Source organism: Taurulus bubalis (assembly GCF_910589615.1).
Source record: "Taurulus bubalis genome assembly, chromosome: 5".
Classification (NCBI taxonomy): domain Eukaryota; kingdom Metazoa; phylum Chordata; class Actinopteri; order Perciformes; family Cottidae; genus Taurulus; species Taurulus bubalis.
Window position 1 is genome coordinate 1,405,072 of NC_136593.1, and position 15,374 is coordinate 1,420,445.

General features: G+C 45.4%; 2 protein-coding genes across 2 annotated transcripts; one reads left to right on the forward strand and one right to left on the reverse strand.

Moving 5' to 3' along the window:
* Window positions 1–233: 233 nt before the first annotated feature.
* LOC306736526 (E3 ubiquitin-protein ligase TRIM39-like) lies at window positions 234–1,634 on the reverse strand (the record flags this gene model as incomplete). The annotated part of the gene is made up of 1 exon (XM_079218171.1): window positions 234–1,634. Exon 1 carries the CDS (start codon window positions 1,617–1,619, stop codon window positions 234–236), a length of 1,386 nt encoding a protein of 461 aa, XP_079074297.1. The 5' UTR covers window positions 1,620–1,634.
* A 1,338-nt stretch (window positions 1,635–2,972) lies between these two features.
* On the forward strand, window positions 2,973–5,667 carry rbm15b (RNA binding motif protein 15B; the record flags this gene model as incomplete). Its single annotated transcript, XM_079218502.1, is given in 2 exon segments — window positions 2,973–4,961; window positions 4,963–5,667. Coding segments are annotated over 2 exon segments (2,694 nt in total).
* Between the last annotated feature and the right edge of the window lie 9,707 nt (window positions 5,668–15,374).

Consider the following 15,374-nt stretch of genomic DNA (forward strand, 5'->3'; position numbering starts at 1 on the left):
CTTAGTGAGGCATCATTTCAAAGAGATAATCATCCTGAAAGTGCTTTTGTTTTCTTAGGCGGACCTGAAACTTCTATTTACACCTCTGAACAAAAGCTAACATGGGTTGCCTTTATTATAACACCAACATTATTCAAATAGCCCTAGTGGTGCAGAGATGCACCCTTTTTAGTTTGGGGATGACATTTCAAGCAGAATCCTAAAAAATCACCTCCTTCAAACTAAAGTCTCTATCAGACCTGTTGCTTTGACACACAGACCTTCAGTGCTGAGATCTTCACTTTATCCCAAGTGTAAATGTATGGAAACATCTTCTCAGTGAAAGTGTGTGTGAAGGTGTGTATGTGTGTGTTAGTATCAGGATCAGAGAACGACAGCTTTCCTCTGTTCCAGTCCAGATTCACTCTGATCCTCTGAGGATTCTTCTGCACGACGAGATCAGTGGATGGAGCTGATGGTGACCATGATGAGTATTTACCATAAAATAACCTTATTCTCCATAATCCAGACTCTATGTCTCCCTTCCTCTGGACAGACTCTGCTAACACACCCATTAACCAGACTGTACCGTCTCCTACCTCGACATCCCAGCTGTGAGTCCCAGAGTTAAATCCCTCAGAGCCCAGAACATAACTGTATGTATCAGACCTCTCTGGATTATGAGGAAGCTTCTGTCTCTCTCCTCGTCTCACACTGGTCAGATCTTCAGACAGGATGAGTCCTGGATTAGCAGTGTTTGGGTCCAGAACCACAGGAGTGTAGGAGACCAGGTCCTTCATCTTGTTCCAGATGTTGAAGGTCAGGTTGCCCAGGTGTTTGGCCTCGTCTATCAGAGCTCCTGAGAGCAGCTGTGGATCCTCCAGCAGGGGGCGCTGCTGGACTCGTTCCACTGCAGCCTTGTAGTTGTTGAGGAATGAGACGTCTTCAGCTCTCAGCTCGTCCTCTGTGGCTCTGACTGTGTCTGAAAGAGCTGCTATCTCTCTGCTCAGAGCCTCCATCTTCTCCTTCATCATCTGACTCTTCTGCTCCTCTTCCTCCCTCAGTGCAGCCATCCTGGCCTCCTCTTCCTCCTCTAGAAACTGGTGAAGCTTCTTAAACTGATCCTGAATCTTCCTCTCTGTGCGTCGGGCCTGGACCTTCATGTGTTCTGCTGTTTGATCAGACTTCACTTTAACTTGTTCAAAGACCTTTAACTTCTCCTTTAAGGGCTCCAGAGTTTCCTGAAGCTTCTTCCTGAGTTGTGGAGCAGCTTCATCGATGGGTCTGAATCTGTGGTCGATGTGTTTCTCTGAGTCTTTGCAGACGAGACACACTGGCTGCTGATGGTCCAGACAGAAGAGTCTGAGTTTCTCAGAGTGCAGACTGCAGAGAGTCTCTGGAGCTCTCAGGTCTCTCTCCAGTAAGAAGGACTCACACAGGTTCTTTAACGCCAGGTTTAAAGGTGGATGTTCCTTTGAAGATCTTCTCCTACAAACTGGACACTCCTGAGTGTGTTTCTCTCTCCACCATCTCTTCAGACAGTCTTTACAGAAGCTGTGGCTACATGCCAGAATAACAGGATCTCTAAAGACTTCCTGACAGACCGGACAGCAGAGATCCTCCTCTGATCTGGAAGCCATGTTGTCTCTGAGTGAAGCTGAAACACAGCAGACGGCACAGGAAGTTAAAACAGGAAGTCACTTGATTCATAAAGTTTCCTCGGTTACTTTCATTTGAGTGATTTTTTTCGGTCAGCAGCAGGTTGAAGTACTTCAGTACTTTTAGTACTTGTAGTACTTGAAGTACTTGTAGTACTCCCTCCTGTAACCGTCCTCAGGTGAAGTCTCAGCTTTGTAAAGAAGGTAAATCTTACCGTGTGTCTGTGTGTGAGTCTCCTCTCACTGAGAACTGAACAGGAACAAACTGTTTCCTGCTTCTCTCTGATGACGTCATATAAGGGGCGGAGCTCTGTGGGCCCTCAGATGAGTTTCATCTGAAAAGGGAACAGATGATAAATATGATCAATAACCAGAGCTCAAAGTAGATCAAAGTTCTTGTAGATTACTTCTTCGCTTCATGTTGTTTTCAATCATTATTGATTCTGCATATTGAGTACTTTAACTTTTGATACTTTGAGCACATTTTGCTGATCATACTTCTACTACTTTGAATGTAAGAATAAAATCATAAGATAATCATAATGCTGTTGTTAATCATAATGTTTTCGTTGAATCAAAATAATTATTTGAGACTTTTTGCATTTATTATAAAAGTTGACATTTAAAACTCATAGGTTTGAAATTAAAAACAGGATTTCTGTCCAAATCTTATTTTCTTCAGCAACAAAAAATAAATTATTAAATTATTAATATTTGTATTATTATAAAAGGCAATGTAGATAATTATAATCCTGATGGCTTTTGGGCATGTTGGTTCCGGTATTGCAATTATTCACAATTATTATTATTATCATTATTATTATTATCGTTTAAGACCATTTACATGTATTATAAAAGATGACATTTAAAACTAGTAGATTTGAAAATAACTCTGTCCCGCTTAAAACAATAAAAGTAAAATAATAAACAAGTCTCAGTCCCGCTTTAAAAAAAATACTTTACTAATAAAGTAATAAAATAACTGGATTGTTTCTGTGGTGTAAAATTGAGCGCGTGACGTCATGACGTCGTCCCGCCGGAGACGCGCCATGACGTCGTCCCGCCGGAGACGCGCCATGACGTCACCGCGTAGTCTCCGCCCCCCCTCCTCTCGGCGAAAGCGGCACACATTCCTATTGTCCAAGATGGCGGCGTAGGCGCAGACCCTCCGAGGCTGACATGTTTTTAAAACGAGTTTACGCTCTTATTCCGACATATATGCGGTTGTTCAACGTGCGGCCCGGTAGCGTTTCTTTGCCCAGGCCGGATTCCCGTCGCAGGCGCCGAAAAGTTTGAGCTCCGTCGCCCTCCTTTTTTTATTTTTTGTGTGTGAAGATGAAGCGGCAGGCCGGGAGGGAGACGAGTCCGTCCAGGGCCGCCGCTAAGCGGGTCCGGGAGCGGGAGCGGGAGAGCGCGCGGAGAGAGGAGCTGCATCCTCCTCATCCTCCGCCGCTGGCGCTGCTGCTGGCGGAGAGCCGGGGGTACCAGCACCACCACCGCCGCAGGAGCCGCAGCAGGGAGCGCGAGAAGCCGCGGCTCCTCCGCGAGGAGCGGGCGGCCGCGCTGGAGCTCCACCACCGGCACGAGCTCAGCCTCCTCGGCCGCGCGCCTCCGCCGCCGCTGCCGCCGCTGCGCGCCACCGCCACCACCACCACCACGGTGTCCGCGGCCGCGTGCACGGAGCAGCAGCAGCAGCAGCTCCCCGCGGCCAGACCCGGCACCCTGGAGTACAAGACGCTGCTCATCAGCAACCTGGGCTCGCAGGTGTCGGACGAGGACGTGGAGGACGCGCTGTTCCACGAGTTCAAGAAGTTCGGGGACGTCAGCGTGAAGCTGTCGCACACGCCAGAGCTGGGCCGCATCGCCTACGTCAACTTCCGGCACCCCGAGGATGCCAAGGAGGCCCGGCACGCCAAGTCCTCCCGGCTGGTGCTGGGGGACCGGCAGCTGAAGATCGAGCCCATGTACGTGAGGCGCCGCAGCGTGACGCCTCCTGACGCCGGCTACCTGGCCCTGCACGCGCCGTACCCGTACCGGCAGCGCTCCCTGTCGCCGCCGGGCCCGGGCGCCAGCGGCATCCGGGACATCCGGGCCCGGCACTACGCCCTGGAGACCCTGGGGCTCAGCCGGGAGCGGGAGCGGCTCCTGGACTACTACGGCATGCTGGACGAGCGCGGTCGCCCCTACGGGTTCCCGCCGATGCCGGTGGTGGAGGACCTGAAACCCGAGGACGACCAGCGGGCCACCAGCAACCTCTTCATCGGCAACCTGGACGGCAACGTGACGGAGGCGGAGCTGCGGCGGGGCTTCGACAAGTACGGGGTCATCGAGGACGTGGTGATCAAGCGGCCGGCGCGCGGCCAGGGCGGCGCCTACGCCTTCGTGAAGTTCCAGAACCTGGACATGGCCCACCGGGCCAAAGTGGCCATGCAGGGCCGGCTGATGGGGGGCAACCCGATTAAGATCGGCTACGGGAAGGCCAACCCCACCACGCGGCTCTGGGTCGGCGGCCTCGGGACCGGGAACTCCCTCGCCGCGCTGGCCCGGGAGTTCGACCGCTTCGGCAGCATCCGGAACATCGACTACGTGAAGGGGGACAGCTTCGCCTACATCCAGTACGAGAGTCTGGACGCCTCCCAGGCCGCCTGCACCCAGATGCGGGGCTTCCCTCTGGGCGGGCCGGAGCGCCGCCTGAGGGTGGACTTCGCCAAAGTGGAGGAGAGCCCGTCTCGGCCGTTCCCGCCCGGTTACCAGCCTCCCGCGGTGGCCCCGCCCTCCCACTACGAGCTCGTCGGCGAGGCCTACAGCCGGCACCGCAGCCTGGAGCGCGAGCTGAGGGGCGTCCGGGACCGCTCGACCCCGCCGCTGCCGCCGCCGCCACCGCCCTCCTCGCACGGCCTCATCACCCAGCGGGAGCGGGACCGGGCGCTGCTGGAGCGGGACTACCCCGCCAGCCCCACCCGCAGCCTGGAGAGGAGGCCGGGCGGCGTGGAGGCGTTCGGGCGCAGCGGGAGGACGGCGAGGAGCCGCAGCCGCAGCCGGGAGCGCTGGCTGAAGGAGCGGGACGAGCGGCGGAGCGGCAGGAAGCGGAGCCGGAGCGCGTCCACCGACCGGCCGGCGGAGGAGAGGGAGCGCGAGCGGGAGAAGGAGAGGGGGAGGTCGAGGGTTCGAGGCCCGGCGGGCGGCGCCGCCACCCCGGACGCGAGCCCGGACCGAGCGAGGGTCCGGGCCCCCGACTCCACCACCGAGCCGAGGGACCACACGCCCGAGAACGGAGGCGGCGGGCGACACTCCGCCGCCAACGAAGACGACGCCCCCCCCGCCCGGCCGCCACCATCACCACGGCAACAAAAGGTCCGGCGAGCACCTCAACAACCACCACCATCGGAACAGCGAGGTCGCTGCCGTCAAAACCGCCGTCAAAGCCGTCGCCGTCTCCCCGGCGACCCACGCGGACGCCGCCCCCGCCGCCGCCCCCGGCTCGCTCTCCGACTTCGCCCAGGCCTCGCTTTCCAAATCGTGGCACGGCTTCTTCGCGCTCAAGAACAGCAGCTTCCCCGCCAACCTGTACCTGCTGGAGGGCGGCTCGGCCTTCTTCGACGCCGTGATGAAGGACACGCGGAAGCAGAGCCAGAACCAGACCCAGCCGGGCCAGCTGAAGATCGCCCAGCGGCTCCGCATGGACCAGACGCGGCTGGACGAGGTGTCGCGCCGCGTGAAGCTCGGCCGCCCCGACGGCTACGCCGTGCTGCTCGCCCTGCAGGGCCCCATCGAGCGAGGGCCCGCCGCCGCCGCCGGCGAGCCGGCGCTGCAGGCCCGGCTGCTGCGCCACCTCGTCACCTACCTGCGCAACAAGGAGGCGGCCGGCGTGGTGAGCCTGCCGGGCGCCAAAGAGGGCGGGCCCGGCGCCATGCTGTACGCCTTCCCGCCCGGCGTGTTCTCGCAGCAGTACCTGCAGGCGGCCAAGAGGACTGTGGGTAATCTGGACGAGGAGCACATGGTCGTCGTGATCGTCAACGACACGAACTGACCTCGCGGCGACCTCCACGCCGTCGCTTCAAATCTGCGTTTTTATGGTTTTTAATTCAGCATCTTTTTAAATGAAACGCAGCAAGGAAAGAACACTACATCTTGTATTACTTTATATCTCCGCGTCGGCACGTTTACAGGTCATGAACTCGCCTGCCGTGGTTCTGATGACGCCGCTGCTTTCATACGACACTACCGGTCTGAACGCGTCGACTTTATTTCTTTTTGTATTGTTTTTCATCAGGAGATACCAAGTTGTTCTGCATATCCGATATTTACTCTGAGGTTTTTATACAAAGTGATTGTACTGTAAGCGACTAAACAACGGCTCCAGAGACCTGAACCGTCCGGTGTGTGTTTTAACAGAGTTGTGTTTGTTTTCCTCTTTTCAACATTCCACTTGTTGTTTTTCTGAAAGGTGCAAATGTTTTTAAGGAAAAGAGCAAAGAAAAAATATTTTGTCTGATTTGTCTCGGGTTTGCTGGAGAGAACGCCGCCGTACTGGTGCGACTGGGCCGCCATACTGGTGCGACTGGGCCGCCGTACTGGTGCGACTGGGCCGCCGTACTGGTGCGACTGGTTTGGGTTTCATATCGTCCTCAGACTTTTATTCAGTTTGAAAGCATCGATCTTCTTTTCTCCGGAGCTTCAGCAACGTCTTCGGTTTGTTTCCTAAAAAGTTTAAAAGTGTGTTTGTGTGACGGTCCTTCTACACGTTTGTGTACTTCTACACTGTCTGTCTGTGTACTTCTACACGGTCGGTGTACTTCACCAGTAGAAGGATCAAAGTACTGCTGTGGACGTATTTTAGACTCCTGACTCTTTTTCTAGAGCGTCTCCACCTCTTTTCTGACTGGAGCAGTTTTGTAAAACCTCGTCACAGACGGACTCCATCGAGGAAAACAGTCAACGTTCATGTTTTTAAAGGCGTTGATTCAGATTCACTGACGTCACAAAGTAACACAAACAAAGTAACACAAAGTCAAACGGCGACACAAACAAAGCGGCGACTCCTGCGGTCGTCACAAGAGCAAATTATGTTTTTGTCAATGGAGTCCGGTGCGTCTGCAGAAATGTTATAGATATTATAAATGATCTTCACTCTTTCAGGGGTAGAACTCGTCTGCAGTACTTTGCTCCATCTACTGTAGTACTACACGTTAAAAATACACCTTAGTAATACACCTTGTACTGCAAACACCTGAGAAGCTTCAATCACCTTTTTATTAAATATGGAAATGAAATCAAACTTCAAAGTCTCTAAACTTCACGTTAAAATGTTTGTGCCAAGAAAGTATTTTAGAGACGACGACGACCAGAAAATCAACGACGGCGACACTCCAGCCGACGACGGTGAGCTCCGATCAGGACGAGTCTGGGTGTTTACTGTTGTTTACCAAGTTTATTGTTTTGTTGTTGTTTACAAAGCCGGGTTTGTTTCTGTCGACGCTCACGAGGAACGAGACTCGTTTTAACCGTTTGTTCTGTTCATCCATGAAAGAATAAAAGAGTTGAACATGTTTTTATATTTATTTTATTTCCTCGTTGTTTAAATACACAAATAGAGCTTTAACGTTTAGGATTCATAATAATATTATTCATAACTTGCTCTATAAATGCAGCTACGATTCAAAATGCTTTCCATAAAACATAAGAGGGGAAAGTACACGATTTAAATAAATATTCAAGTTGCAACAATGAATCCATTAAATGTTAACTTTTATTTACACTACTCAACTTTTTTAATTTAGTTTAAAAAGACAACTAATTTTATGAATTAATTTATTGAGTTTTGAGTGTATTTTTCTAAAATTTAGTTTAAAAAATAAATACTTAAAAGTCATTAATAAATTACTAAAATAGTTGATTAATGTAAATCAAAGTTGACATTGAATGGATTCATTGTTGCAACTTGATTTAACACGTCTTCACATTTGGGAATATTTATTTAAATCTTGTTCTTTTCCCTTTTATGTTTTATGGAAAGCATTTTGGAGAGATATTCAGATTAAATATTATTTATATATTAAATATATCCAGAGAAACAAATTCACATTTAAGAAGCTGGACTCCAAAATTAGACTTATTTTAGAACATTAAATAAATCATAATAAATTAAATAATAGTTTTAATGAAATCATTATTTAATGTGTCAATCATACTCATCTAAATAATTATTTTAGTATAATTTAATTTGTTATGATTTATTTAATGTTCTAAAATAAGTGTAATTTTAGAGTCCAGCTTCTTAAATGTGAATTTGTGATAGTTTCTCTGGATATATTTAATATATAAATAATATTTAATCGGAGACATTTGAAGACGTCTCGTTGGGTTTTTGGAGAACACTTTGATTTAAAAACATTTGTTAGTTGCGGCGCTCAACTCTGTCCCTGTTATAATTATTATTATATTATTATTATCATCATTAATGTTTTCTTAAGTTAACTCCCAGTGGAAAGTAATCGGCTACATTTAAAGTACAGCTTTTGAATATTTGTACTATTTTCTACTTTATTTCAGAGGTACATATTGTACTTTTTACTCTTTCTTTATCTGACATTAACAGTTATGAACAAATGCTTGTAAACATAAAAATGCTGTAGTGTAGTTGGAATATTTCATTTTTTTATTATTACAAATCAATTTGTTTCAATCATTTTTGGGATGAAAGAACTTTTCCGAAGTTTAATTTTCTGTTTTCTTGAACATTTTGAAAAGAGTTTATGAAATATTCTCACAAAAACGTCAAAAACTCAGTTTTAGGACTCAAGTTACAGACAGAAAATACTTTATTAAAACAAAAAAGCTTCTTACATAAATCATCTACTACTTTCACTAGTATTCTCTTTGACCTTCTTGTATTTGTACTTTATAAGTGAAAGTACCTGAATACTTCCACTAGTATTCTCTTTGACCTTCTTGTATTTGTACTTGATCAGAGGACCTGACGTCACCGTGGGAAACAGCGCCCCTCTGGGCTGGAACGGCCGCTCCCTGTTAGCCGGTGGCTGTGGTCACACGCGGTACTGCAGCCTTTACTTCCGGGCAGGTGAAGTCCGCGTGCTTCGATGAATGAGTGAACAGCGTCACGTCGAGTGCACCTTGTGTGAGTTAATGTGATTTAAAAGGGCTTTTTTTCTGAAAGGTCAGGTCTCGAGCCCCAGTGATCTGGTCACGTGGTGTCACTCTGACGTCACGTTACTTGAGTTCCTTGAAAAATACAGTTAGCATGCAGTAATTATTATTTATTTTGTTATGTATTATTTATTCATTTTGTTTCATTTATTTATGTGTTTATTTATTTGTGTTTTTAAGTATTTATCAATTAATATATTATTGACATGTATTTCATGCATTGATACTTGCATAAACTTCAAAGAGCTTTTTAGTACTTTTATATGTCCATATAATAAGACATATATAAACACACGTGTGTCTTTTGATAAGTGCATCTTTATTTTACTGCATATAGTTTGTTGCCGGGTTCTTTTATAATATATGTATATATATATATATATATATATATATATATATATATATATATATATATATATATATATATATATATATATAAACAATATAAGATAATATGCTCCATTAAACACACATATAGGGTAAATAAATCATAACAGACTGAAACTTTGTTATTCTAAAAGTAAAAGTGTTGTTGTTGTTTTCCTGCAGCGGTGTTCACGTTATTGTGTCCACTCCCGTGTGACGTCATGCTCTCCTGTGGCCGCTAGGGGGCAGTGCAGGCCAGGAGAGAAAGCATCTCAGAATGAGCAAACTGCAGCTCTGTGGGGTCAAACAGGAGCTTTTGTTTAATTTAAAACAGGAGAATTAGCATTTTATTATATTATATCTTTATGTATTATATGTTTATTTATTATATAGTATATGTTTATTTATTATATCTTCATGTATTATATATTATATCTTTATTTATCGGTGAGCCCTTCCTGCTTGTATATCGTTTAATTTCCCTTTAATTGATTAATTGTTCTCTTGTTTCATAAAAACTTTTATTGGAACTGTTTTTAGTTTGAAACAAGCTTCTTTAAGTGAGAAGAGTTCTTGGGTTATTAATGTTAATAGTTTATATTAATGTTTATATTTATGTTTATATTTATATTAATGTTTATATGTATATTAATGTTTATATGTGTCAGAAGCTCTGCAGGTCTCTCGTTATGATCGCTTTCCCTCCAACACACACACACACACACACACACACACACACACACACACACACACACACACACACACCTCTCTCTATGCTGATGATGATGATGATGATGATGAGGAGACAGAGGACTGATGAAATATTAATCTGGAATCACCGGCGGTCCGATGGAATATGAAATCCATTAGAGGCTGAAATCCATCTCACTGTTATGAGAAGAGGAGGAAGAGGAGGAGGAGGAGGAAGAGGAGGAGACGAAGAAGAGCTGATGGCAGAGGAAAAGAAGAGGATACTTTGAAGTGAGGGAGGAGGAGAGGATTATGGGATATGGTGAAGGAGGAAGAGGCGGATTAGTTTTGGAATGAAGAAGGAAGGAGGATGAGGAAGATGATGGTGACAAGGAAGCCAAAGGAGGAGGAGAGGAAGAGAGGAGGGGGGATGTGATCCAAGTTTAGAGCGAGAGAGAGAAGAAGATGATGATGATGATGATGATGATGATGATGATGATGATGGTTGTTGGGGAAACATAAGGGAGGGATTACGCAATTAGAAAAAAAACATAGATGAGCGAGAGGAAGATGGGCCGAGGAGGAAGAGGAGAAGGAAGAGGAGGAGCTAGTTGTTGGGAGGAAGAGGAAGAGGAAGAGGAAGGAGCTCTTAACCGTGTGTTGGTGGTCATGGATGTGGTTAAATGTCACGGCTGTGAGGAGAAGTTATGAATTATTAATAACTTCACGGCCAAAACAAAGAGCTCGACATCACTGGTGACATCACAGGTGCCCTTAACTAAGCCCCGCCCCTCGGACGCAGATGCTTAGACCCAGGACACCAGCTTTTATTCTGAAAAGACCGCTTTTATTCTGAAAGGTGCGTTGGTTCATTCAAACTGGGAAACCGTCAGAATTAAAAGTCATAAAGCAAAAAGTTACATAAATGAAAAGTTAACTTTCTGTTGAACTCTTTCCTCACGAGGTCGAGAGGTTTCATTCATGTATTTATTTATTTATCTGTTTACTCGTTTTGATCCAAACAGATTCAATAATACAATTATTCATGAATACATCTGTAATAAAGTTTCTGATTTCATATGTTTATGTTCCATCTTTAACATAATTCAATGTTTTGAGGTTAAATTTAGTAAAAAGCTGAACACACGTCGTCCTCTTTGTTTAGTCTGCATGCGTTTAACCTCACATTGCTATGAATTGTGGGTAATCCCCTTGGTCATTCTTCACACATTTCAAAGCTTTATTTTATCCTCATAACTGATTCGACTTGTTTCCTGAGTCGTGAAACCGTTTATGTTTTATTCAGTTTGCAGAAAATAAAATCAGGTTTTTTATTTTTGTACATTCTGATAGTTTGTCTTTTTTTTCTCTCTTGTACTCAGCGTTCTTTATATTTTGTAAATATGTTGTCTATTTGTTGTATATATTTTGCATATATTTTGTATGTATTTTGTATATTTTTTGTATATTTTGACTCATCTCGTCTCGGTGGAAAAGCGATGGCTGTTTTTCTCCAGCAGGCGGCGCTCCATCAAGTGATGAAAGAGAAGAGGGGAAGAATGAACAACATTTCATTGAGAGTTGTCTGTAAACCAGCAGAGAGATGAACCTTTTTATTTCATTGTACCTTCTTAAAGAATGACGTAGTGATGCTTCTGACACCGAACGCTCTCGTAGGGTTTCTCCTCAATGCCACCATTCACCACATAGCCTCCGTTATAAACGTCTGACTCATAGCATGCCTTCCCCCCTGCTTCATCAAAAGCATATTCATGTATTTCATCCTGCACTCGCCATTGATTGTAGTTTAAAAGATGAGAAAAGAGGCAGCAGCTCTGTTCCACTTCCTGCTGCACAAAATCAGTTTCAGAGAATAATCTGACGTCTCGTTCATCAGATATTAAATGAGACGTTTGATGAGGCAAACAAGACACATTTAATCTCTGTGTGTGTGTTTAAGCTTTTGCTGCTGCAGCCTTTAATTCCACCTCGTGTTGTGTAGAAGCATTATGGAAACGTTTAGCTTTGACTGTCGTCTTTACGTTGAATCGACAGAAAGGTTTATTCAAACTGAGACTGACAGGTGCTGCAGGTCTACAAGAATCTAAAGAGGACAAAGACCGTCAAAAACATGTATTTGCAGAAAAGGTATCAGACAAATAACTCAAGGGGACAGGGCGCTAGGTTGTTACGCTAGGTTGTTACGCTAGGTTGTTACGCTAAGTTGTTACGCTAGGTTGTTACGCTACGTTGTTGCGCTACGTTGTTGCGCTACGTTGTTGCGCTACGTTGTTGCGCTACGTTGTTACGCTACGTTGTTACGCTACGTTGTTGCGCTAGGTTGTTACGCTAGGTTGTTACGCTAGGTCTTTGAGGAGGCGGCGAGAAGAGAGCTGTACGTTGTTACGCTATGTTGTTGCGCTACGTTGTTACGCTACATTGTTACGCTACATTGTTGCGCTACGTTGTTACGCTACGTTGTTACGCTACATTGTTACGCTACGTTGCTACGCTACGTTGCTATGCTACGTTGCTATGCTACGTTGCTATGCTACGTTGTTACCCTACGTTGTTACGCTACGTTGTTACGCTACGCTGTTACGCTACGTTGTTACGCTACGTTGTTACGCTACGTTGCTACGCTACGCTGTTACGCTACGTTGTTACGCTACGCTGTTACGCTACGTTGTTACGCTACGTTGTTACGCTAGGTCTTTGAGGAGGCGGCGAGAAGAGAGCTGTTAATTTTGCAATAGATCAACGTCTCACACACACACACACACACACACACACACACACACACACACACACACACACACACACACATTGACATGTTAAGACACGCTTCATCTACATATTAATGCAAAATGTATACATACATGGCACAGGGACACACACACATAGTCAGAATTGCTGGCTGTTAGTCTGTGTGTGTGTGTGTGTGTGTGTGTGTGTGTGTGTGTGTGTGTGTGTGTGTGTGTGTGTGTGTGTGTGTGTGTGTGTGTGCGTGTGTGTGCGTGTGTGTGTGTGTGTGTGTGTGTGTGTGTGCGTGCGTGTGTGTGTGTGTGTGTGTGTGTGTGTGTGTGTGTGTGTGTGTGCGTGTGTGTGTGTGTGTGTGTGTGTGTGTGTGTGTGTGTGTGTGTTATATTTGACCAGCTGTTGAGCTCTAAGCTCTTATTCTAAGACCACTTTCATCTGAGGCAGGCAGCTCTCAATGTTTATAGAGAAGCAAGCATTGTGTGTGTGTGTGTGTGTGTGTGTGTGTGTGTGTTGTCAGTCTGAGGAATCATTAAACTTGACTCCAGAGGGCACACTAACACAAAGTCATGTTGGTTTTTCTCGTAGTATAAAAGTTCCTATAATAAATTTAATAGGTTCACATATGTCTAAATGAGTTAAAATGAGTTAAAGTGAGGAGCTGTTTCGTACATATTGGTAACCAGATATGAAGGAATGCTGTTCACAGGGATGACGTCTTGGTCTTATAATAATAATAATTAATTATACAATAATATATATATATGTATAATATGGCAGTAAAGAACTAACCTCTCGGGTATTTGTCTCCACATCTAAATCTGAATCTGAAACTAGAAATAAAAACACGACTCGAGGCCTGCGGTTTATTTTCAGTGTGTTTTTATTTTATTTATTAGAACATGAACATGAATGGAAAGAAAACAGAATCACAAACACATCGGGCGGATACACAAAGAGATAAAACCCGAGAAGCAGAAAACCGAGATGAGCGTCTCTGAGCAGCGAGGATCATAACGGGTCGAGTGGTTCAGCCAGCGGGTTCAATGTGTTTAACACGTTTATATTGTTTTCCTCAATAGCGGCACGTGATTTGTTTAGTGTTTTTTTTATGTTGCAATTCATTTTAGTTTATTGTGGCTTGAGTTCAGCGGCTTTGGATTTTGAGGCTCGACTCTAAAACTTTTATGTTGTGAAAATGCCGATTTCCAAAACTTCTACTGATAATATAAAGTATAAAAAAAAGTCTATATAGGACTTCTATCCATGCAAATAAAACGAGGTTTGAGGTTGATTACTACATATTACGTTGGGACACAGAGTGTTTGCCTATAATCTACATTTAAGATTCATTTACAGTAAACGTTAATATTTGGCTCCAGTCGCCTCGAGGCGTTTGATGTTCTTTCCCACGCTGTGACGAGAGTGTGGAGGAAGCCAAGACGCTCGATTTGGCTTGTTTAGCAGCTTGTTAGCTCGCATGCTACGTGTCAGACACGCTTTCCTGCTACACTGGTTAGCATGCGGAGCACTAGCTGAAGGAAGATGTCCCTCGTGTGATGATAGCAGCGCAATGTCGTACGCCGTGACACCAGTCCGGGTGTGAAGTATTAGCTTGTTGAATTTGATTAATTTAGCAGCTGGCTAGTTAGCGAGCTATCGTGCTAATTCCACTTTCATGCTACACTGGTAAACATACAGAGTCATTTTGGGGGAAAGCAATGTGTTTTAATCTGTGACAAGAAGCATTACGTTGTTAAATGTAAAGAGCTGGCTTGTTAGCGACCTAGCTAGCTAGCAAACTAGCTGGCTAATTCCAGCACGCTTCCGTGCTACACTGGTCACAGAAGAATTTGCCAAAACAGGAAAAGTTAACTTTTTCTTGCTAATTCCACTTTCATGCCTCACTGGTTAACGTACAGAAAGTGAGCGGAACAGAGGTGTGCCTCATGTTGGGGGAAAGAAAAATGTTTTAATCTGTGATCGTTAGCGAGCAAGCTAGCTAGCAAGCTAGCTGGTTATTCCAGCACGCTTTCATGCTTTTTATACAGGTTACAGAAAAATGAGCCAAAACAGGAAAATGCTAACTTTGTCTTGTTTGCGGACGCTTCCTGATTGGTTTGAACGGCGTTCACAAGCAGAAATGTTCACTCGACCCAAACGAGCAGAACCGAGGAGCTGAACGCTGCAGGGTTCTGCTCGACTGGACCAAACAAGGCTGGTTCAACGTTCAGGAGAACGTCTGAGACTCATTGAAACAGCTGACAGTGGACAGCCGGTCAGTCAGGGACATGTGAGTACTGGACTCGGTTCTGCGATGATGAGCCGGTCCTCGGGTCCTGAGCCCTTTTCCCTTTCAGCTCAATCACACCAGATGCTTTTTGTAGGTTTTTTTCAAGGTTTTTTAGTTTTTTGTTTGTTGCATAGACATTAATTCAAGTTGGACTCATGCAAATGGACCAAAGACACGAAAGAGAAAAATGAAAAAATAAAAAACGTGGAGCGGACGGACGAGTGAAGTGATTGAAACGGTTCATCAACGAGGTTATCTGACTTTATAAAAATAAGTGAGCTTGTTTAATATACCACATTATCAGCATCGTTATTGTTCTCTTCAACAAACCAAAAGGAGCAGAGAAGTGGAGTTATTAAATATGATCACACACACGCACTCGTTTAGCTGCCGGCGTCGCTACTCATCCGGCTGTTTAGTATTGCTTTTACCGCACGCTGTCAGTGAGGAGGGAGGCCTGTGTG